This window comes from Salvelinus fontinalis, chromosome 29 (assembly GCF_029448725.1).
Source record: "Salvelinus fontinalis isolate EN_2023a chromosome 29, ASM2944872v1, whole genome shotgun sequence".
Taxonomy (NCBI): Eukaryota; Metazoa; Chordata; class Actinopteri; order Salmoniformes; family Salmonidae; genus Salvelinus; species Salvelinus fontinalis.
The window spans coordinates 22,051,368-22,076,770 of record NC_074693.1 but is presented as its reverse complement, the minus strand read 5'-3'; the positions used below and the strand labels follow the sequence as shown (position 1 = coordinate 22,076,770).

Below are 25,403 nucleotides of genomic sequence, written 5' to 3'. Positions count from 1 at the left end.
ATAACAGAACCCCACTCCTAGAGCTGTAGCCAGTAATACTGTTTGTTATTTGGCTATAAGAGAACACCACTCCTAGAGCTGTAGCTAGTAATACGGTTTGTTTTTTGGCTATAAGAGAACACCACTTCTAGAGCTGTAGCTAGTAATACTGTTTGTTATTTGGCTATAAGAGAACACCACTCCTAGAGCTGTAGCCAGTAATACTGTTTGTTATTTGGCTATAAGAGAACACCACTCCTAGGGCTGTAGCTAGTAATACTGTTTGTTATTTGGCTATAAGAGAACACCACTCCTAGAGCTGTAGCTAGTAATAATGTTTTCTGACTATAACAGAACACCACTCCAAGAGCTGTAGTTAGTAATAATGTCATCTGACTATAACAAAACCCCACTCCTAGAGCTGTAGCCAGTAATACTGTTTGTTATTTGGCTATAAGAGAACACCACTCCTAGAGCTGTAGCTAGTAATACTGTTTGTTTTTTGGCTATAAGAGAACACCACTCCTAGAGCTGTAGCTAGTAATACTGTTTGTTATTTGGCTATAAGAGAAGACCACTCCTAGAGCTGTAGCTAGTAATACTGTGGTCCTTGTAATGAGGAAGAAATGAAAGGAAAAGCATCTGCTTTAATTGATGGATAATCCTTGGCAACAACCAAAGCACAGAGCTCCAGCTGAACAGTCTGTTCTTTTAGACCTAACCAGTTCCATCTGATTAAGATTAAGATGCAAGTGGTATGATGCAATAGTTTTATAGCCGCAAATTCATACTGGCTTATGCCACATTAAACAAGCAAACCACCTTCAGAAAATAAAAGTTGTGTGAATAAGAGCCGTTTAACTTCCTTTCGTAAGACTTTAAATCCTGTTTATACGATGCTATGTATGTGGATGGATGAATCTTTTGATGATGAACTGCAGGTGGAGAATCCTAAGTCTCAGGAGGGGTGTTCTCAGAGGTGGGCCAATGCTAACAGACACACACAGTGGAAAAAGCAGATCCAGCTCTGAGGCCAGCCAGTCAGGATGGCTTCCTCTTCCTCCAGGGGGAAGAGGTCACACTCTGAAGGTCCAAACTGACAGATATCACATGGCTGGCTCAGAAGTGGTGTTGAAACATTAACCTCTGTGTCTGGTCTCTCTCTCTCAGAGGAGTTGCAGATGACTCCACACGCACGCACATGCACGCACACACACACACACACAAAAGCAGATGTTGTGTTTAAACCCTATGGACTGCATGGCCTATGGCTGCCTATGTATCATGTGGAGCATCCAATTGAGTAAACCTGCTACTACTGTAATGTAATGTGCAACAAGAGAACAGCCTGTCAGAGGAGAGATCCCTCAGAAGATGTTACCAACAAACATATAAGGAGCTTATCTATCCACAAGCCCACAGTCATTTCTATCTGAGAGGCTTCTGTCAGGAGCAAATGGTTATGCAACCTTCAGTAAAATAGCCTTATCAGGGATTATAAACACTGGAGGGCCATTGGACACAAATGAGACAAATATTAATTTCAGGGAGAAGTTTGTAGACAGACAGACCTGGCTGGTGTACCACGGATATTAATGGGCTCCTGTAGATTGAAGGTAGCTGTCAGGAACACGTCACCACAGCACCTTCCACTTACCACTTAGCCATGAATAACCACATAGAGACGGAATTAAGGGGATGTTGGAAGAAAGGGATAACTCAGGCCTTTTTCAGCACAGCATCCAGGTAGCTAGTAAGAACAACTACCTCTAGCCTCATCTCAACAACTATCCCCAGTCCTAGCCCCCAGCCTCATACCCAGCCCTCAGCCTCAACCTCAACCCCTAACCTCAATCTCAACCCCAGCCCTAGCCTCAGACTCAGCCCACAGGCTCAACCCCAGCCCTAGCCTCAGTTCCAGCCCCCAGCCTCAGTCCCAGCACCCGCCTCAACCCCAGCCCTAACCACAGTCCCAGCCACCAGCCTCACCCCCACCCTCAGTCCCAGCCCCCAGCCTCACCCCAACCCTCACCTCCACACTCAGCCTCAACCTCTTCCCTAGCCTCAGTCCCAACCCCGAGACTCAACCCTAGCCCTAGCCTCAGTCCCAGCCCTAGCTTCAGTCCTAGCCTCAGTCCTAGATTTGGCACTCCCGAGTGGCGCAGCAGTCTAAGGCACTGCATCTCAGTGCTAGAGGCGTCACTACAGACCCAGGTTTGATTCCAGGCTGAATCACAACCAGCCATAATTGGGAGTCCTATAGGGTGGCCTAAAATTGGCCCAGCGTCGGCCATCTCCATGCTTTCATTATCCATCTCAGTCCTGGGCTTGAATTCAACCAAAACCGTAAAGTGGTAAAAATATATATTGCTATTGTAAATCAAAAATTCACTTTCTAATTTAGATGAGTTTTACTTGTCTCCACCCAGTTAACGTTGTCTAATGAATAACATTATTGAAACATGCATTTTCACTGAGCAGAAACTGCTCTCTTATTTACAGAGTTAATTTCCTGAAATGCTTTTTTTGTTGGAATTCTGTCTCCTTGACTTTAATCTTAGAATGAATCTCAGTTTTTGTTTCACTTTCAATGGATGTCTAAACGTTTGTCTACGGCATGTTCTTTGTACTGACTGTTTCTTGGGTCTTTTGATAGGAAAACTCTACTTGGTAATTGCATCAGTAACAAAATGAACATTGTTAGGGATGACCGACTTCGATAATGTCACAATGTTGATATGATACATAGATTCGCATTGTGATTCAAATAAAGATAAGTAATGACAGCAGAGAAAACAGGGCCTAGCAGATAGATAGAAAAAAAGTATATTTTTCTCTGTCTGCTTTTCTGTGCTCTCTGCCTGAGGAGGCGGTGATGGATTTGCTGCTTGACTGGTCACACAGATTGGTGCCGGCAATGGCTGGGCCCTGACGCCTAGCTCGACTCAATACACACATTTTCTCACCTTCAGAACATTTACTTTCAAGCCCTCCGATTTGGGGCAAGGCAATTTACAAGATTCTAATAGGAACCATAAATAAACACCCCCGTCTCTATGACCAATCCAAACACGACACAGAATAAAATGAGCCAATCAATGAGGTGTAATATGGACATTGCCAACTCAATTGTTTACTGTGTTGTCGATATTAGGGTTACCACAGACAGAAAATGGCTATTATCAAAGGTAATTTCAATTTAGCTAGGGTTCAAGGCTACGACAGATTCATGGTATTTAGATGTTATCTGTCGCAGACAGAGAAGAAACTGCTGTTCAATTATGTTGCTCACCTTCATGTCACACAAGATAATAACACAAGCCCAGAATGTCCAGAATTAGAGGAACTATTACAAAGGCTAAAGAATTGCAAGTGAAGTTAAGGACATGAACAGAAGAAAAAAAACAGAAATAAACCTTTTGTGTCCTGAAGCAAAACAGGCCTCTAAATCACACAGACAACTATTGAGTGTTGTGGGTATTTTAAAAACGCGTTTTTGGCACATTTCCTGTTGCCTACATTCATCAGAGGCAGTGCAGCATTAGATGTGAATGTCTCCCATTGGTTAGAATACAGTGGGACCACAGTCAATATGGATACTATATCTGGACGGAACCAGCCTTGATCCTGCACTGGAATGTCCTTTTCCCAATGTCCTATTCGCAAGATTCCAAAGGCTGTTACTTTTGCAAAAATAAATGAAGATAGTTGCAACCTCTATATACGCTCCTAATAATTTAATGGGTATAACACAAACAAATGCATACTGTGTCTTCTTGAACACCAGAATGCGTTGTTTAAACATAGAAAACAGGTCGGTAGCAAAGCACCTAAATACATGCGTTTCCCCTCTTTCCATTGCTCTAGTTAGTAACAGAATAATGAGCAATCTCAGTCCTTGTCTAAGTCCTTAGTTGTAGATACCAGTGCTGAGCGATTAGTGCTTTTGTAGGTCGGTTCAGTTTTGATTCGATCATTTAAAAAAATATTAAATGCACTATGCATTATGTGGGTTGAACGCTGTAACAACACAGAATAAAACAATGAATAAAAGTCCCATTATGTTAGTAACTGCCCATTACTGCTTAACACTTATTAACCATCATTTATTCACATTACATTACTTTAATAAACTATTTGTTTTATTTGATTACTTTATTATTTCACTCCAAGTCAACATCTCATCTCTGTAGAACTGCTGTCTATGCTGTCTGACAAAATCACTATTTTATTAGTTTTTCAAAGTAAACAAGTCATACATTTATATCTTCTGAATGCCAAATATCAATCACTTAGATCAGAGTTGGTCATTGTAGTTAATTGCCAAGTTTTCTGCACTAAACTATGTAGAATATTAGCCTGTTGGAAACTACAACTACCTACTACATCGCACAGTTCGGGCTTGATCTGATGATTCACTAAAGGAACTGTGCATGTAGCTCACAAGAAAATGACAATAAATGAAATGAAAATAATTGAACCGATGTCGGGCAATTAGTTGTTTAAAAACCGAAAAATAACCAACATTTCGGTTAATGACTCAGAACTAGTAGTTACACATCATCTTCAAAGAAATGAGGTCTACAGAAAACCACACTATTACTGTGCGGTTCCACTGCCTGATGTATTTACACTGTTAACAGTGTAGGGTTATGCATCACACTGCAGGTTTGAATCGCTGCTAATTCCTCCTCACCAGATGTCAAAAGCACTTCCACGGGATAGTATGGCCTTTCGCCATTCACTGATAATCACCTTTACTGGAAGGGTCCTGTCGAATATGTCTTAATAAGGGACATGCAGCTTTTAACAACACATGGTGATATGTCACATTTGGTGATGTAAATAGCCTGTGCTTGCTGCTTTGACTGGCCCCCCAGGGAGTGAGAGAGAAGGGATCTATGGTCTTCTGGATCCTGTGTCTAGTGTCTACTGTCTCCGAGACTCTGTACTGCTGAGAGTAGTGACCTGAGACCTAGGCCTGTATTTACAAATAGTCTCAGAGTAAGAGTGCTGATCTAGGATCAGCTCCGCCCTATCCATGTAATCTTGTTAATTATGAGCTAAAAAGCTAAACTGATCCAAAATCAGCACTCATACTCTGAGACGGGGGTTGTGCCCACCCCCATGTGTGGCCATGGCCATGCCAGTTGGTTCAACCTGAGAGCTGGCACAACCATGATCTGTGAAGAGCCCTCAGCCAAGGAATCATCTGAAGAAGAGATTTTAATAGGCACATTCCTCAGCTGGGGAACTGCCCCCCTGTGCCCCCTGGCAACGGGGCACACAAGTGGACGGCAGAAGAGCACAATAGAAGCCCTGTCAGATAGCAAAAACAAAAACAACTACAATAGCTAGTAAAGCAGCATCTGCCTAAAGGCTTTCCCCAATTATAGTCACAGTCAGTCAGTGTGTTCAGAGCGAGAGATTTGAACTGCATGGCTATTAATTCGGATCGGTGTCCCATCCACGGGACGTTTGAGCTAACGTAGGCTAATGTGATTAGCATGAGGTTGTAAGTAACAAGAACATTTTCATAGGACATTGATAATGGCAGAAATTTTAAATTCTTGTTAATCCAACTGCAATGTTCAATTTACAGTAGCTATTACAGTGAAATAATACCATGATACTGTTTGAGGAGAGTGCTCAATTTTGAACATGAAAAGTTATAAAAAACAACAAATTAGGCACATTTGGCCAGTTTTCATACAAAAGTTTGAACAGAAATACAATGGTTCATTGGATCAGTCTAAAACGTTGCACATACACTGCTGCCATTTAGTGGCCAAAATCTAAATTGCACCTGGGCTGGAAAAATAAATTATGGCCTTTCTCTGGCATTTCAAATACGATAGTACAAAAAAATACAAAAGAACGGTGGGTCTTTCCTTTGTATTATCTTTTACCAGATCTATTGTGTTATATTATCCTACATTCCTTTCACATTTCCACAAACTTCAAAGTGTTTTCTTTCAAACGGTACCAAGAATATGCATATCCTTGCTTCAGGGCATGAGTTGTAGGCAGTTAGATTTGGGTATGTCATTTTAGGCAAAAATTGAGGGCGGATCCTTAAGAGGTTTTAAAGTATGGATCTATTCAAAACACTTCACTTTGATGTCACACATTAATTCATCTTTACATCTGTATTTTTTATTTTATTTTTTTACATTTTTTATTTCACCTTTATTTAACCAGGTAGGTTAGTTGAGAACAAGTTCTCCTTTACAACTGCGACCTGGCCAAGATAAAGCATAGCAGTGTGAACAGACAACAACACAGAGTTACACATGGAGTAAACAATAAACAAGTCAATAACACAGTAGGGGGAAAACTTTGTCTATATACTGTACAATGTGTGCAAAAGGCATGAGGAGGTAGGCAATAAATAGGCCATTGGAGCAAATAATTACAATTTAGCAGATTAACACTGGAGTGATAAATGAGCAGATGATGATGTGCAAGTAGAGATACTGGTGTGCAAAAGAGCAGAAAAGTAAATAAAATAAAAACAGTATGGGGATGAGATAGGTAGATTGGGTGGGCTATTTACAGATGGACTATGTAATGTTGCAGCAATCGGTTAGCTGCTCAGATAGCAGATGTTTAAAGTTGGTGAGGGAAATAAAAGTCTCCAACTCAGCAAATTTTGCAATTCGTTACAGTCACAGGCAGCAGAGAACTGGAAGGAAAGGCGGCCGAATGAGGTGTTGGCTTTTGGGATGATCAGTGAGATATACCTGCTGGAGCGCGTGCTACGGGTGGGTGTTGTTATCGTGACCAGTGAACTGAGATAAGGCGGAGCTTTACCTAACATGGACTTATAGATGACCTGGAGCCAGTGGGTCTGGCGACGAATATGTAGCGAGGGCCAGCCGACTAGAGCATACAGGTCGCAGTGGTGGGTGGTATAAGGTGTTTTAGTAACAAAACGGATGGCACTATGATAAACTGCATCTAGTTTGCTGAGTAGAGTATTGGAAGCTATTTTGTAGATGACATCGCCGAAGTCGAGGATCGGTAGGATAGTCAGTTTTACTAGGGTAAGTTTGGCGGCGTGAGTGAAGGAGGCTTTGTTGCGAAATAGAAAGCCGATTCTTGATTTGATTTTGGATTGGAGATGCTTAATATGAGTCTGGAAGGAGAGTTTACAGTCTTGCCAGACACCTAGGTATTCATAGATGTCCACATATTCTAGGTCGGAACCGTCCAGGGTGGTGATGCTAGTCGGGCGGGCGGGTGCAGGCAGCGAATGGTTGAAAAGCATGCATTTGGTTTTACTAGCGTTTAAGAGCAGTTGGAGGCCACAGAAGGAGTGTTGTATGGCATTGAAGCTCGTTTGGAGGTTAGATAGCACAGTGTCCAAGGAGTAGAGGTGGATCAGGGATTCGCCCGCAGCAAGAGCAACATCATTGATATATACAGAGAGTCGGCCCGAGAATTGAACCCTGTGGTACCCCCATAGAGACTGCCAGAGGACCAGACAACATGCCCTCCGATTTGACACACTGAACTCTGTCTGCAAAGTAGTTGGTGAACCAGGCAAGGCAGTCATCAGAAAAACCGAGGCTACTGAGTCTGCCGATAAGAATATGGTGATTGACAGAGTCGAAAGCCTTGGCCAGGTCGATGAAGACGGCTGCACAGTACTGTCTTTTATCGATGGCGGTTATGATATCATTTAGTACCTTGAGCGTGGCTGAGGTGCCCCCGTTACCGGCTCGGAAACCGGATTGCACAGCGGAGAAGGTACGGTGGGATTCGAGATGGTCAGTGATGTGTTTATTAACTTGGCTTTCGAAGACCTTAGATAGGCAGGGCAGGATGGATATAGGTCTGTAACAGTTTGGGTCCAGGGTGTCTCCCCCTTTGAAGAGGGGGATGACCACGGCAGCTTTCCAATCCTTGGGGATCTCAGACGATATGAAAGAGAGGTTGAACAGGCTGGTAATAGGGGTTGTGACAATGGCGGCGGATAGTTTCAGAAATAGAGGGTCTAGATTGTCAAGCCCAGCTGATTTGTATGGGCCCAGGTTTTGCAGCTCTTTCAGAACGTCTGCTATCTGGATATGGGTAAAGGAGAAGCTGGGGACGCTTGGGCGAGTAGCTGCGGGAGGGGGGCAGGGCTGTTGGCCGAGGTTGGAGTAGCCAGGTGGAAGGCATGGCCAGCTGTTGAGAAATGCTTGTTGAAGTTTTCCAATATCATGGATTTATCGGTGGTGACCGTGTTACCTAGCCTCAGTGCAGTGGGCAGCTGGGAGGAGGTGCTCTTGTTCTCCATGGACTTTACAGTGTCCCAGAACCTTTTGGAGTTAGAGCTACAGGATGCAAATTTCTGCTTGAAAAAGCTAGCCTTTGCTTTCCTGACTGACTGCGTGTATTGGTTTCTGACTTCCCTGAACAGTTGCATACGGGGACTATTCGATGCTATTGCAGTCCGCCACAGGAAGTTTTTGTGCTGGTCGAGGGCAGTCAGGTCTGGAGTAAACCAAGGGCTATATCTGTTCTTAGTTCTGTATTTTTTTGAACGGGGCATGCTTATTTAAGATGGTGAGGAAGTTACTTTTAAAGAATGACCAGGCATCCTCAACTGACGGGATGAGGTCAATATCCTTCCAGGATACCCAGGCCAGGTCAATTAGAAAGGCCTGCTCGCAGAAGTGTTTTAGGGAGCGTTTGACAGTGTTGAGGGGTGGTCGTTTGACTGCGGACCCGTAGCGGATACAGGCAATGAGGCAGTGATCGCTGAGATCCTGATTGAAGACAGCAGAGGTGTATTTGGAGGGCAAGTTGGTCAGGATAATGTCTATGAGGGTGCCCATGTTTACCGATTTAGGGTTGTACCTGGTGGGTTCCTTGATGATTTGTGTGAGATTGAGGGCATCTAGCTTAGATTGTAGGACTGCCGGGGTGTTAAGCATATCCCAGTTTAGGTCACCTAACAGAACAAACTCTGAAGCTAGATGGGGGGTGATCAATTCACAATTGGTGTCCATATTAAAATGGAGAAGAGAATTAAAGAGAAGAGGGACAAAACAGTATGTATAAAGAAGCCAATATATTTTCCTCCCAGCAGGTGACCTCTGCATCAGAGCTGCACCACAAATCAATGTTCATCAGCTCTTCCAGGCTGTAACCAAACCACCACCATCACTATTATATACTGTGATTTGGCTGAGGAAAATATCGCAATGATCACCTCTTTAAATAGCCTAAACTTGTATAATTAATCAGTGAATGCATTCAATAATATTGTTCCTCTTGGTGGGAGCCTGGGTGTATACACGCATTACACACATGAATAGTACTGTAGAATTTGAACTGTGTGCACAACTCAGGGGGATGGAAGGTGAGTATCTGTACCCTGAGAGCTCTTATAAGGTAAGGGGCGGTTTGGTGATGAGAGGCTGCATGTAGGGGTTGTGTGTAGCGTCAGGGGTTGTGTGTAGTGTTAAGGTTGTGTGTAGTATTAGGGGTTGTGTGTAGTGTTAAGGTTGTGTGTAGTATTAGGGGTTGTGTGTAGTGTTAGTTGTTGTGTGTATTGCGAGGGGCAGTGTGTAGTGTTATGGGGTTGTGTGTAGAAGTAGGGGTTGTGTGTAATGTTAGGGGTTGTTTGTAGTATTAGGGGTTGTGTGTAGTGCTAGGGGCTGTGTGTAGTGTTATGGGGTTGTGTGTAGAATTAGGGGTTGTGTGTAATGTTATGGGGTTGTGTGTAGTATTAAGGGTTGTGTGTAGTATTACGAGTAGTGTTAGGGGTTGTGTGTAGTATTAGGGGCTGTGTGTCGTGCTAGGGGTTGTGTGTGGAATTAGGGGTTGTGTGCAATGTTACGGGGTTGTGTGTAGAATTAGGGTGTGTATGAAGTGTTAAAGGTTGTGTGTAGTATTAGGGGTTGTGTGTATTATTATGGGTTGTGTGTAGTGCTAGAGGTTGTAAGTAGTATTAGGGGTTGTGTGTAGTATTGGGGTTGTGTGTAGTATTGGGGTTGTGTGTAGTATTAGGGGTTGTTTGTAATGTTAGGGGTTGTGTGTATTATTAAGGGCCGTGTGTAGTATTGGGGTTGTGTGTAGTATTACAAGTTGTGTGTAGTATTAGGGGTTGTGTGTAGTTTTAGGGGTTGTGTGTAGTTTTAGGGGTTGTGTGTAGTGTTAGGGGGTGTGCGTAGTATTATGAGTTGTGTGTAGTATAAGGGTGTGTGTGAAGTGTTATGGGGTTGTGTGTAGTATTAGGGACTGTGTGTAGTATTGGGTAGTGTGTAGTATTAGGGGTAGTGTGTAGTATTAGGGGTTGTGTGTAGTATTAGAGGTTGTGTTTAGTGCTAGGGGTGGTGTGTAGTGTTATAGTGTTGAGTGTAGTGTTATGGGGTTGTGTGTAGTGTTATGGGGTTGTGTGTAGTGTTAGGGGTTGTATGTAGTATTAGGGGTTGTGTGTAGAATTAGGGATTGTGTGTCGTGTTAGGGGTTGTGTGTAGTGTTATGGGGTTGTGTGTAGTGTTATGGGTTGTGTGTAGTGTTAGGTGATGTGTGTAGTGCTAGGTGTTGTGTGTAGTGTTAGGTGATGTGTGTAGTGTTAGGTGATGTGTGTAGTGCTAGGGGCTGTGTGTAGTGTTAGGGGTTGTGTGCAGTGTTAGGGGTTGTTTGTAGTGTTAGGGTTGTGTGTAGTGTTAGGGGTTGTGTGTAGTGTTAGGGTTGTGTGTAGTTTTAGGGTTGTGTGTAGTGCTAGGGGCTGTGTGTAGTGTTAGGGGTTGTGTGTAGTGTTAGGGGTTGTATGTAGTGTTAGGTGATGTGTGTAGTGTTAGGTGATGTGTGTAGTGCTAGGGGCTGTGTGTAGTGTTAGGGGTTGTGTGTAGTATTAGGGTTGTGTGTAGTATTAGGGGCTGTGTGTAGTATTAGGGGCTGTGTGTAGTATTAGGGGTTGTGTGTAGTATTAGGGGTTGTGTGTAGTGTTAGGTGAAGTGTGTAGTGCTAGGGGCTGTGTGTAGTATTAGGGTTGTGTGTAGTATTAGGGGTTGTGTGTAGTGTTAGGTGATGTGTGTAGTGCTAGGGGCTGTGTGTAGCGTTAAGGGTTGTGTGTAGTATTAGGGTTGTGTGTAGTATTAGGGGTTGTGTGTAGTGTTAGGGGTTGTGTGTAGTATTAGGGGTTGTGTGTAGTGTTAGGGGTTCTGTGTAGTGTTAGGGGTTGTGTGTAGTATTAGGGTTGTGTGTAGTATTGGGGTTGTGTGTAGTATTAGGGGTTGTGTGTAGTGTTAGGGGTTGTGTGTAGTATTGGGGTTGTGTGTAGTATTATGGGGTTGTGTGTAGTGTTATGGGGTTGTGTGTAGTGTTATGGGGTTGTGTGTAGTGTTAGGGGTTGTGTGTAGTATTAGGGGCTGTGTGTAGTGTTAGGGGTTGTGTGTAGTATTAGGGGCTGTGTGTAGTGGTAGGTGTTGTGTGTAGTGTTAGGGGTTGTGTGTAGTATTAGGGGCTGTGTGTAGTGTTAGGGTTGTGTGTAGTATTAGGGGTTGTGTGTAGTGTTAGGTGATGTGTGTAGTGCTAGGGGTCGTGTGTAGCGTTAAGGGTTGTGTGTAGTATTAGGGTTGTGTGTAGTATTAGGGGTTGTGTGTAGTGTTAGGTGTTGTGTGTAGTGTTAGGGGTTGTGTGTAGTATTAGGGGTTGTGTGTAGTGTTATGGGGTTGTATGTAGTATTAGGGGTTGTGTGTCGTGTTAGTTGCTGTGTGTATTGCGAGGGGCAGTGTGTCGTGTTATGGGGTTGTGTGTAGAATTAGGGGTTGTGTGTAATGTTATGGGGTTGTGTGTAGTATTAAGGGTTGTGTGTAGTATTACGAGTTGTGTGTAGTATTAGGGGTTGTGTGTAGAATTAGGGGTTGTGTGTAGTGTTATGGGGTTGTGTGTAGTATTAAGGGTTGTGTGTAGTATTACGAGTTGTGTGTAGTGTTAGGGGTTGTGTGTAGTATTACGAGTAGTGTTAGGGGTTGTGTGTAGTATTAGGGGCTGTGTGTCGTGCCAGGGGTTGTGTGTAGAATTAGGGTTGTGTGTAATGTTATGGGGTTGTGTGTAGAATTAGGGTGTGTATGAAGTGTTAAAGGTTGTGTGTAGTATTAGGGGTTGTGTGTAGTGTTAGGGGTTGTGTGTAGTATTATGGGTTGTAAGTAGTATTAGGGGTTTTGTGTATTATAACGGGGTTTGTGTAGTATTGGGTGTTGTGTGTAGTATTGGGGTTGTGTGTAGTGCTAGAGGTTGTGTGTAGTGTTAGGGGGTGTGTATTATTAAGGGTTGTGTGTAGTATAGGGGTTGTGTGTAGTATTACAAGTTGTGTGTAGTGTTAGGGGTTGTTTGTAATGTTAGGGTTTGTGTGTATTATTAAGGGTTGTGTGTAGTATTGGGGTTGTGTTTAGTATTACAAGTTGTGTGTAGTATTAGGGGTTATGTGTAGTGTTAGGGGTTGTGTGTAGTATTAGGGGTTATGTGTAGTGTTAGGGGTTGTGTGTAGTATTAGGGGTTGTGTATAGTATTAGGAGTTGTGTGTAGTGTTATGGGGTTGTATGTAGTGTTTGGGGTTGTGTGTAGTGTCAGGTGGTGTGTATAGTATTAGGAGTTGTGTGTAGTAGTGCTGGATAGTATACAGTGCATTTGGAAAGTATTCAAACCACATTTTTATTCTAAAATGGATTCAATTATTTTTCCCCCTTATCTACACACACTAACCCATAATGACAAAGCAAAAGCTGTTCTTGCAACAAACAAAAACATACAACTTAAATATCAGATTTACATACGTTTCCAGACCCTTTACTTAGTACTTTGTTGAAGCACATTTGGCAGTGATTACAGCTTAGAGTCTTTTTGGGTATGACGCTACAAGCTTGGCACACCTGTATTTGGGGAGTTTCTCTCAATCTTCTCTGTAGATCCTATCAAGGTCTGTCAGGTTGGATGGGGAGCGTCGCTGCACAGCTATTTTCAGTTAGGTCTCTTCAGAGATGTTTGATTATGTTCAAGACCGGGCTCAAGCTGGGCCACTCAATGACATTCGGGGGGGGGGGGGGGGGTACTACTAGGGGGCTGTCCGAGGTAGTGGGTAGCTCTCTTCTGTGTATGTATATACAGTTGAAGTCAGAAGTTTACATACACTTGGGTTGGAGTCATTAAAACTCCTTTTTCAACCCCTCAACAAATTTCTTGTTAACAAACTATAGTTTTGGCAAGTCGGTTAAGACATCTACTTTGTGCATTACACAAGTCATTTTTCCAAAAATTGCTTACAGACAGATAATTTCACTTATAATTCACTGTATCACATTCGGTGCGAAAAGTCAGCAAGGAAGAAGCCACTGCTCCAAAACCGCCATAAAAAAGCCAGACTATGGTTTCCAACTGCACATAATGCCATAATGACCATCGTTATGTTGGAGGAAAAAGGGGGATGCTTGCAAGCCGAAGAACACCATCCCAACCGTGAAGCACGGGGGTGGCAGCATAGTGCACTTCACAAAATAAATGGCAACATGAGGATAGATAATTAGGTGGATATAGTGAAGCAACATTTTAAGACGAGAGTCAGGAAGTTAAAGCTTGTCGCAAATGGGTCTTCCAAATGGACATTGACCCCAAGCATACTTCCAAAGTTGTGGCAAAATGGCTTAAGGACAACAAAGTCAAGGTATTAGAGTGGCCATCACAAAGCCCTGACCTCAATCCTATAGAAAATGTGTGGGCAGAACTGAAAAAGCGTGTGCGAGCAAGGAGGCCTCCAAACCTGACTTAGTTACACCAGCTCTGTCAGAGGAATGGGCCAAAATGTACCCAACTTATTGTGGGAAGCTTGTGGAAGGCTACCTGAAATTATGTTTGACCCAAGTTAAACAATTTAAAGGCAATGCTACCAAATACTAATTGAGTGTATGTAAACTTCTGACCCACTGGGAATGTTATGAAAGAAATAAAAGCTGACATAAATCATTCTCTCTACTATTTGTCTGACATTTCACATTCTTAAAATAAAGTGGTGATCCTAACTGACCAAAGACAGGGAATTTTTACGAGCATTAAATGTCAGGAGTTGTGAAAAACTGAGTTTAAATGTAATTGGCTAAGGTGTATGTAAACTTCTGACTTCAACTCTATGTGTGTGTGTTTGTGTAAGCCTAAATAAGTACAGGAGTAAAAATGTGCTTAACAAGTCACATAATAATTTGCATGGACTCACTCTGTCTGCAATAATAGTATTTAACATCATATTTAAATGACTACCGCATCTCTGTACCCCACATATACAATTATCTGTTAGGTCCCTCAGTCGAGCAGTGAATTTCAAACACAGATTCAACCACAAAGACCAGGGAGGTTTTCCAATGCCTAGCAAAGAAGGGCACCTATTGGTAGATGGGTAAAACTCAGTTACTCAGTTACTGGAGAGAAAGGAAACTGCTCAGGAATTTCACCATGAGGCCAATGGTAACTTTAAAACAGTTACAGAGTTGAATGGCTGTGATAGGACAAAACTGAGGATGGATCAACAACATTGTAGATACTCCATTAATGACAGAGTGATAAGAAGGTAGACTGTACAGAATACAACTTTTTCAAAACATGCATCCTGTTTGCAATAAGGCGCTAAAGTAAAACTGCAAAAAAAATGAATACCAGTCTTCATATTTTCAAACATGGTGGTGGCTGCATCATGTTATGGGTATGATTGTAATCATTAAGGACTGGGGAGTTATTCAGGATGAAAAATAAATGGAATGAAGCTAACCACAGGCAAAATCCTAGAGGAAAACCTGGTTCCAACAGACACTGGGAGATAAATTCACCTTTCAGCAGGACAATAACTAAAAACTGAAAGCCAAATATACACTGGAGTTGCTTACCAAGACAACATTGAATGTTCCTGAGTGGCCTAGTTACAGTTTTTACTTAAATTGGCTTAAAAATCTACGGCAAGATCTTGAAAAATGGCTATCTAGCCAGGATCAACAACAAACTTGACAGAGCTTATAGAATAAAAATAAAAAAACATTTGCAAATATTGTACAATCCAGGTGTGCAAAGCACTTAGAGACTCACAGCTGTAATTGCTGCCAAAGGGGATTCTAACATGTATTGATTCAGGTGTGTGAATACTTATGTAGATTATTTTTTTATGTATTTAATATTCCAATAAATTTGCTAAAAAAAAAAAAAAACATGTTTTCACTTTGTCAATATGGGGTATTGTGTGTAGATGGGTGAAAATAAATAATATTTAATCAATTTTGAAATCCGTCTAACACAAAAAAATGTGGAATAATTTAAGAGGTATGAATAATTTCTGAAGGCACTGTAGGTGCGCGAGCGTGTGTGTCTATGTGTGAGTATGCGCGGCTGTGTGCGTTTGTGTGTGTGTGCGTGCGTGCGTGTATGTATTCACACACATGAGTGTGTGTGTGTGTGGTATTCCAGGGGCGGCATGGCCGGGGGAGTGCTCGCAGCATCTCCAGTCCCAGAGTCACTTTCTGAGAAAGAGCTGCAGGCCATGTTTCACGCTGTCTTCCTTAATGAGCCCATTCACACAGCAGCCATAATACTCCCATGATTAGAGATGATAGAACACCCATACTTCTCCTGCTCCATGCATATTAATGCACCCAGACTGGGGAGCCCAGACAAGGTGTCAACCCGCGCAGCTCTGCTCTGCTCCACACAGGGGAGAAAAACTGCTTCAGGCCTGCGGGTCATATAATATCTAAACCGATCAAATAAAATGCTAGCAGTATTTAAATTTAGTACATCCTCTGTGCTACTTTTCTACACGATTATTATTCATGAAGAACAGCCGATGGATCACACCTCGTGGTTGTGTGTGTGTATTCGGCAGGCAATTATACATTTCTATACTTAGCCTGTTTTCTCCCTCTCTGTTAAATTCTACAGTGTAGTAATTTCAATATGCTGACGATAAACCTCATCTTCACACTCTAAATCATGTCTCTGCAATTACAACACACCGGAGAAAGATACATGTAATTAAACTATACAGAGCAATGATCTGAAGAAGTGTGATATAAACAGTTACTGATTACATATCTGTGTGCAGAACTGATCATTTGCAACCCCTTACGCAAAGAACAGGATGTAATACAATCCAATACCATGCATTGCATTAATATGCATTACAGAGACACTTCCACACAATGCTGCCAGTTCAACATGATCTGCCACTTACCTGAGAGGTGTACTTCTGGGCTTGGGCTTCTCAGCTGCCTGTGAAAACAGTAACACAACACAGTCCTGTTAGTTTCTGTACAGAACAGAACATGCAGTATGTGATGGATAGTGATACCCATGTCTCTGGACCACTGAGAGATCAGCACAAATAGCCCCAAACTGGAGGAAGAATAACAGGAGGGATGAATCCCGGCCCAGGATGAAAGAAATCATCCTCATCATGATGACTACAGATAGGCACTCAAACATGCACTTTCCTCTTCGTCTGTTCATCCCCCCTTCTCTTTGAATGGAGGAATGTGAATGATTAAAGAGATCAGTGAGGCGTAAACCGCTCGATCAATGCTGGTTGGAGGAAAAAACAACTGTGTGATTTCTAAGGATGGGTTTTTAGAGACCAACTAGAGAGGCAAAGAGGGTTTTAGAGACCTACTAGAGAGGCAAAGAGGGTTTTAGAGACCAACTAGAGAGGCAAAGAGGGTTTTAGAGACACACTAGAGAAGCAAAGAGGGTTTTAGAGACCAACTAGAGGTAAATAGGGTTTTAGAGACCTACTAGAGAGGCAAAGAGGGTTTTAGAGACCTACTAGAGAGGCAAAGAGGGTTTTAGAGACCAATTAGAGAGGCAAAGAGGGTTTTAGAGACCTACTAGAGAGGCAAAGAGGGTTTTAGAGACCTACTACAGTAGCAGAGAGGGTTTTAGAGACCTACCATATTAACAGAGAGGGTTTTAGAGACCTACCAAATTAACATAGCGGGTTTTAGAGACCTACTACAGTAGCAGAGAGGGTTTTAGAGAACTACCAGATTAGCAGAGAGGGTTTTAGAGACCTATCAGATTAGCAGAGAGGGGTTTAGAGACCTACCAGATTAACAGAGAGGGTTTTAGAGACCTACTACAGTAGCAGAGAGGGTTTTAGAGATCTACTACAGTAGCAGGGACCTACTACAGTAGCAGAGAGGGTTTTAGAGACCTACCATATTAACAGAGAGGGTTTTAGAGACCTATCAGATTAGCAGAGAAGGGTTTAGAGGCCTACCAGATTAACAGCGAGGGTTTTAGAGATCTACTACGGTAGCAGAGAGGGTTTTAGAGACCTACTACAGTAGAAGGGACCTACTACAGTAGCAGAGACCATATTAACCGAGAGGGTTTTAGAGACCTACCAGATTAGCAAAGAGGGGTTTAGAGACCTACCATATTAACAGAGAGGGGTTTAGAGACCTACTACAGTAGCAGAGATAGTTTTAGAGACCTACCAGAGAAGAATAGATGGTTTTAGAGACCTATTAGAGTAGCAGAGAGGATTTTAGAGACCTACTACAGTAGAATATAGAGTTTTAGAGACCTACCAGATTAGCAGAGAGGGTTTTAGAGACCTACTACAGTAGCAGAGAGGGTTTTAGAGACCTACCAGATTAGCAGAGAGGGTTTTAGAGACCTACCAAATTAACAGAGAGGGTTTTAGAGACCTACCAGATTAGCAAATAGGGTTTTAGAGACCTACTACAGTAGCACAGAGGGTTTTTAGAGACCTACCAGATTAACAGAGAGGGGTTTAGAGACCTATCAGATTAGCAGAGAGGGTTTTAGAGACCTACTACAGTAGCAGAGATGGTTTTAGAGACCTATAAGATTAGAAGAGAGGGGTTTAGAGACCTACCAAATTAACAAAGATGGCTTTAGAGACCTACTACAGTAGCAGAGAGAGTTTTAGAGACCTACTACAGTAGAATAGATGGTTTTAGAGACCTATTAGAGTGGCAGAGGGGATTTTAGAGACCTACTACAGTAGAATATAGAGTTTTAGAGACCTACTACAATAACAGAGACAGTCTTAGAGACCTACCAGATTAGCAGAGAGGGTTTTAGAGACCTACTACAGTAGCAGAGAGAGTTTAGAGACCTACCATATTAACAGAGAGGGTTTTAGAGACCTACCATTTTAACAGAGAGGGTTTTAGAGACCTACTACAGTAGCAGATAGGGTTTTAGAGACCTACTGCAGTAGAATAGAGAGTTATAGAGACCTATTAGAGTAACAGAGAGGGTTTTAGAGACCTACTGCAGTAGAATAGAGAGTTTTAGAGACCTATTAGAGTAACAGAGAGGGTTTTAGAGATCTACTACAGTATAATAGAGGGCTTTAGAGACCTACTACAGTAGCATATATGGTTTTAGAGACCTATTAGAGTAGCAGAGAGGGTTTTAGAGACCTACTACAGAAGAATAGAGAGTTTTAGAGACCTACTACAATAACAGAGACGGTCTTAGAGACCTACTACAGTAGCAGAGAGGGTTTTAGAGCCCTACTACTATTTGATTTAAACCTACATCATTGACACCTGACACTGATTGGAAGCACAGACAGGTGACAGATATTTAATACTATGAGGATTTGTCACCCCCCCCTCCCCAATGTATTCCCTATACAAGGACAACAACACATTGTAACAAACAAATTAACATTGAAGTGTTTCAGCTCCGATGACAGTTCAGTGGAAATCAATTCCACATGCAGAATGAAGGGTGCACATGGAGAGGACTGTCACTGCTACTGTATTTCTATAGTCCTGAAAATATGATGTAGCCCACACTGTGATGTAGCCCGAACTGTGATGTAGCCCGAACTGTGATGTAGCCTGCACTGTGATGTAGCCCACAACATGCTGATTAGTGACAACTTAAAGAGTGCTTGAGCAAGGTATACAAATAAACCCCCTTGGCACAGAGTAGTAAAGCTTTTGGCTATCACAACCTGTCCAGGCTACCACCAAGACACAGACAGGCCCACCACCACAACCTGTCCAGGATACCACCAAGACACAGACAGGCCCACCACCACAACCTGTCCAGGCTACCACCAAGACACAGACAGGCCCACCACCACAACCTGTCCAGGCTACCACCAAGACACAGACAGGCCCACCACCACAACCTGTCCAGGCTACCACCAAGACACAGACAGGCCCACCACCACAACCTGTCCAGGCTACCACCAAGACACAGACAGGCCCACCACCACAACCTGTCCAGGCTACCACCAAGACACAGACAGGCCCACCACCACAACCTGTCCAGGCTACCACCAAGACACAGACAGGCCCACCACCACAACCTGTCCAGGCTACCACCAAGACACAGACAGGCCCACCACCAGAACCTGTCCAGGATACCACCAAGACACAGACTGGCCCACAGCAACACACTGGCAAGGCTAAGTTTATTGCTGTGACCATTGATCTGTGTAAAGTCCATTTATCATTGATGAAAGCAGCCAGTGATCTTCACAGTATATCAGATGAAACAAGTCAGATCATCTGTCAACTGCTCTCTTACTGCTGTTTCCCTCTCCACAGGGATTTGGGCAGCTTCCATCCTTCTTCCCCATTCCCGGGTTGCTAGGCAACGCAGCTGGGGGCATGGCTGCTAGTTTGTACTCTGGCAAACTGTTTAAATGGCTGCTGGAGATTTTTTCATGCTTATGAGGCGACTTTGGGCATTCATTTCAGGGGGTTGTTTGTTTGTGTGTGTGTGTGTGTGTGTGTGTGTGTGTGTGTGTGTGTGTGTGTGTGTGTGTGTGTGTGTGTGTGTGTGTGTGTGTGTGTGTGTGTGTGTGTGTGTGTGTGTGTGTGTGTGTGTGTGTGTGTGTGTGTGTGTGTGTGTGTGTGTGTGTGTGTGTGTGTGCGCATGTACTTGTGTGAGAAACGCAGGGGGTGGTTATCGCTAAGGAGAAAGGGAGGGCTGGAGGAGCTGTGCTGGTGATGATCAAATTAGCCTAAAATGGCCAGACATGATCAAGTGCTTTTCTGTATCACCAAGAGGAATGCAACACAGCTCAAGGCAAGATTTTCATGAATGTTTTAAGGAATTCAACAATATTCAAAAGACAAAGAGAGTGATGCACTTCTATTGACTTTACTGGCTCATTGCCTGCAGCTATAGAGATACACCACATCATTCCAACAGACAGACAGTGATGTATACCCTCAATTTGTTTTCAACCTGTGGCGGTGTGATTGAGAGGCATTAGCGCTGTTGTGAGATCACACTAAATGAGAAGGTATAAAGGTTTGCTTTAGATCAGCATTTGATGATCCAAGAATATAGATATCAATCAGATGAACAAGCCTCTTCACTCACCCATCCACCTTCATCTCTCTCTTTGTGTCTCGCTGTGTGTCTCTGTCTCTCCTTGTGGCTCTCTGTGTGTGTCTCTCTATGTGTGTCACTGTGTGTGTCTCTGTGTGTCTCTCCTCTGTATGTGTGTGTGTCTCTCCTCTGTATGTGTGTGTCTCATCTGTCGGTGTGTGTCTCACTCTCTGTGTCTCTCTCTCAATGATGTCACTGAACTTCGATACCCCTTGTCAAAATACTTCCATTAGTTTCCCCTCCATCTATGGTGATCACAGCAGTATCCTATTCATTCTGGGTAGGGGGAGCTATTTTATCATTAGAGAGATAGCCAGCTAGCGTAAATAAAAACACCACTGTTTGTGAAGACTAGATTTCTTCTTAATCCACTGGGACATCTGAATGACAACATGGCTGTTGATTTAGGGGAGAATGTTTTCATTTGGTTGGCCCTTTCACTGTGGTATTTGCTAAAGAAACTGGGCAACAAAACCCTGGCTAATTAAGAACAGTCCTCAATGCTCCTTTGTGCTGCTGCTGAACTGAGCAATGGAACATTCTCACAATTGAGTATACTTTTTTTTCTTCTAAAATACACACAGCCAGAAAATCTCCAGTGAATTCCGGTAGACAAAGGGGAAAGGGAAGGAAGTACTTTTACATAGGAAAAGTAACAATATGGTGTGAGGTGTTGGTCACCGATGAATAGTACCAGGTAGCTGATGAATAGTACCAGGTAGCTGATGAATAGCACCAGGTAGCTGATGAATAGCACCAGGTAGCTGATGAATAGTACCAGATAGCTGATGAATAGTACCAGATAGCTGATGAATAGTACCAGGTAGCTGATGAATAGTACCAGGTAGCTGATGAATAGTACCAGGTAGCTGATGAATAGTACCAGGTAGCTGATGAATAGTACCAGGTAGCTGATGAATAGTACCAGATAGCTGATGAATAGTACCAGATAGCTGATGAATAGCACCAGGTAGATGAAGAATAGTACCAGGAAGCTGATGTACATTACTAGGTAGCTGATGAATAGTCCCAGGAAGCTGATGTACATTACTAGGTAGCTGATGAATAGTACCAGGTAGCTGATGGACATTACTAGGTAGCTGATGAATAGTACCAGATAGTTGATGAATAGTACCAGGAAGCTGATGAATAGTACTAGGTAGCTGATGAATAGTACTAGGTAGCTGATGAACATTACTAGGTAGCTGATTAATAGTACCATAAAGCTAGTGAATAGCACCAGGAAGCTGATGAACAGTACCAGGTAGCTGATGAATAGTACCAGATAGCTGATGAATAGTACCAGGAAGCTGATGAATAGTACCAGGTAGCTGATGAATAGTACTAGGTAGCTGATGAATAGTACCAGGTAGCTGATGAAGAGTACCAAGTAGCTGATGAATAGTACCAGGCAGCTGATGAATAGTACCAGGAAGCTGATGAATAGTACCAGGTAGCTGATGGATAGTACCAGGTAGATGATGAATAGTACCAGATAGCTGATGAACAGTACCAGGTAGCTGATGAATAGTACTAGGTAGCTGATGAATAGTACTAGGTAGCTGATGAACATTACTAGGTAGCTGATGCATAGTACCAGGAAGCTGATGAATAGTACCAGGTAGCTGATGAATAGTACCAGGTAGCTGATGAATAGTACCAGGAAGCTGATGAATAGTACCAGGAAGCTGATGAATAGTACCAGGTAGCTGATGAATAGTACCAGGTAGCTGATCAATAGTACTAGGTAGATGATGAACATTACTAGGTAGCTGATGCATAGTACCAGGAAGCTGATGAATAGTACCAGGAAGCTGATGAATAGTACCAGGTAGCTGATGAATAGTACTAGGTAGATGATGAACATTACTAGGTAGCTGATGCATAGTACCAGGAAGCTGATGAATAGTACCAGGAAGCTGATGAATAGTACCAGGAAGCTGATGAATAGTACCAGGAAGCTGATGAATAGTACGAGGTAGCTGATGAATATTACTAGGTAGCTGATGAATAGTACTAGGTAGCTGATGAACATTACTAGGTAGCTGATTAATAGTACCATATAGCTAGTGAATAGCACCAGGAAGCTGATGAACAGTACCAGGTAGCTGATGAATAGTACTAGGTAGCTGATGAATAGTACTAGGTAGCTGATGAACATTACTAGGTAGCTGATGAATAGTACCAGGTAGCTGATGCATAGTACCAGGTAGCTGATTAACATTACTAGGTAGTTGATGAATAGTACCATATAGCTAGTGAATAGTCCCAGGAAGCTGATGAATAGTACTAGGTAGCTGATGAACATTACTAGGTAGCTGATGCATAGTACCATATAGCTAGTGAATAGTACCAGGAAGCTGATGAATAGTACCAGGAAACTGATGAATAGTACCAGGAAGCTGATGAATAGTACCAGGAAGCTGATGAATAGTACCAGGAAGCTGATGAATAGTACGAGGTAGCTGATGAATATTACTAGGTAGCTGATGAACATTACTAGGTAGCTGATTAATAGTACCATATAGCTAGTGAATAGCACCAGGAAGCTGATGAACAGTACCAGGTAGCTGATGAATAGTACTAGGTAGCTGATGAATAGTACTAGGTAGCTGATGAACATTACTAGGTAGCTGATGAATAGTACCAGGTAGCTGATGCATAGTACCAGGTAGCTGATTAACATTACTAGGTAGTTGATGAATAGTACCATATAGCTAGTGAATAGTCCCAGGAAGCTGATGAATAGTACTAGGTAGCTGATGAACATTACTAGGTAGCTGATGCATAGTACCATATAGCTAGTGAATAGTACCAGGAAGCTGATGAATAGTACCAGGAAACTGATGAATAGTACCAGGAAGCTGATGAATAGTACCAGGTAGCTGATCAATAGTACTCCCCCCTCCCCCCTCTACCCCCCGAGGACCACAGCCCTACCCCTCAGTGCCAGGTGATTTGTCTGAGGTAGGGCAAGGCTGACCTTTCTACTCTGTCAATTGTCATAACAGCACCAGAGCTGGGCTGTGTACAACACACAAGGATAGGAGAGAAGGACAGAAAGGGGAGGGAGACGGAGACGAAAATGGAGAGGGAGACAGAGAGGGAGAAAAAAAGAGAGATGGGAGAGAGAAGAGAGGAGAGAGAAAGGGATGAGAGAGTGAAAAAGACGGCAGAGAGCCTGGGCTGATACTAATTGCTTTAGAGACACTATACAGGCACAAAATGACTGCTTCTCCCCAGCCCCCTCCTGCTTCTCCCTAGCTCCCTCCAGCTTCTCCCCAGCCCCCTCCTGCTTCTCCCCAGCCCCCTCCTTCTTCTCCCCAGCCCCCTCCTGCTTCTCCCTAGCTCCCTCCAGCTTCTCCCCAGCCCCCTTCTGCTTCTCCCCAGACCCCTCCTTCTTCTCCCCAGCCCCATCCTGCTTCTCCCTAGCTCACTCAAGCTTCTCCCCAGCGCACTCAAGCTTCTCCCCAGCTCCCTCCTGCTTCTCCCCAGCTCCCTCCAGCTTCTCCCCAACCTACTCCTGCTTCTCTATCGAATATATAATCCTTATATCTTCCCTCTATACTGCACTGAGTCACATGTGCTGGAACACGCTGATCCACTGAAGCTGTATGTATGTGTGTGTGTGTGTGTGTGTGTGTGTGTGTGTGTGTGTGTGTGTGTGTGCGTGAGTGCGTGCGTGCGTGTAGGGAAGGGAAATAGGGAAGAGAAAATGATACCTAGTCAGTTGTACAACTGAATGCCTTCAAACAAAATATGTCCACGTCATTGGTGCACGGGGAGCAGTTGTTGTTGGGGTTAACTGAAGTGTACGCCTGTGTGCGGGCTGACCCTTGCTGCATATATAAGGAGGAGAAGTGCTTGTTTTTTTTATCTGTGTTGTTGTGTATGAAACAGGAAGTAGGGCGATCAGGCAGACAGACACTGCTGCTGTACTGAAGGCGATGACAGCATGCTAATGTACCATGGACTCATTTGCAGTAAGCCACTTATAAACATATAGAGATGCGCACCGACCCACCCACACCCACACACACACACACACAAACACAAATATAGGAGTGTATTACTGTTAGTAGAGCACTAGTAGAGCCCTGTGTATAATGACTTTAATGTGTAATAACTATCATTAAACTACCAACGGCTCAAAGGTCCTGATTGGATGATAGCTATGGGAACAATACCAAGAAGCACAATGAGAGAGCCATAGCTAATTTACTCATCTAACGGTTCTGTTATTATCTGGCTCAGAACGACACCACACACAGATACAGTTGAAGTCGGAAGTTAAAATACACTTAGGTTGGAGTCATTAAAACTCGTTTTTAAACCACTCCACATATTTCTTGTTAACAAACTATAGTTTTGGCAAGTCGGTTAGGACATCTACTTTGTGACATCTACAAAGTTGTGGCAAAATGGCTTAAGGACAACAAAGTCAAGGTATTGGAGTGGCCATCACAAAGCCTTGAGCTCAATCCTATAGAACATTTGTGAGCAGAACTGAAAAAGTGTGTGCGAGCAAGGAGGCCTACAAACCTGACTCAGTTACACCAGCTCTGTCAGGAGGAATGGGCCAAAATTCACCCAACTTATTGTGGGAAGCTTGTGGAAGGCTACCCGAAACGTTAGACCCAAGTTAAACAATTTAAAGACAATGCAACCAAATACTAATTGAGTATATGTAAACTTCTGACCCACTGGGAATGTGATGAAAGAAATAAAAGCTGAAATAAATCATTCGCTCTACTATTATTCTGACATTTCACATTCTTAAAATAAAGTGGTGATCCTAATTGACCTAAGACAGGGAATTTTTACTAGGATTAAATGTCAGGAATTGTGAAAAACTGAGTTTAAATGTATTTGGCTAAGGTGTATGTAAATTTCCGACTTCAACTGTATACTCAAAACGAAACCACACACCACACACAGAGATACTCAGAACGAAAACACATTCAAAGATACTCAGAACGACACCATACACCACAGACAGAGATACTCAGAACGACACCATATACCACAGACAGAGATACTCAGAACGACACCACACACAGAGATAC

The 25,403-nt window shown here is 43.0% G+C and overlaps 1 protein-coding gene across 1 annotated transcript in view; it reads right to left on the bottom strand.

The window, feature by feature from the left end:
• The window catches only part of LOC129827608 (AF4/FMR2 family member 2-like), a 344,455-nt gene that overhangs the window by 75,339 nt on the left and 243,713 nt on the right, over nt 1-25,403 (bottom strand). Inside the window, exon 10 of the mRNA XM_055888597.1 lies at nt 16,184-16,221. Within this exon, the coding sequence (XP_055744572.1) occupies nt 16,184-16,221 (38 nt within the window). The remainder of the gene's footprint in view (nt 1-16,183; nt 16,222-25,403) is intronic.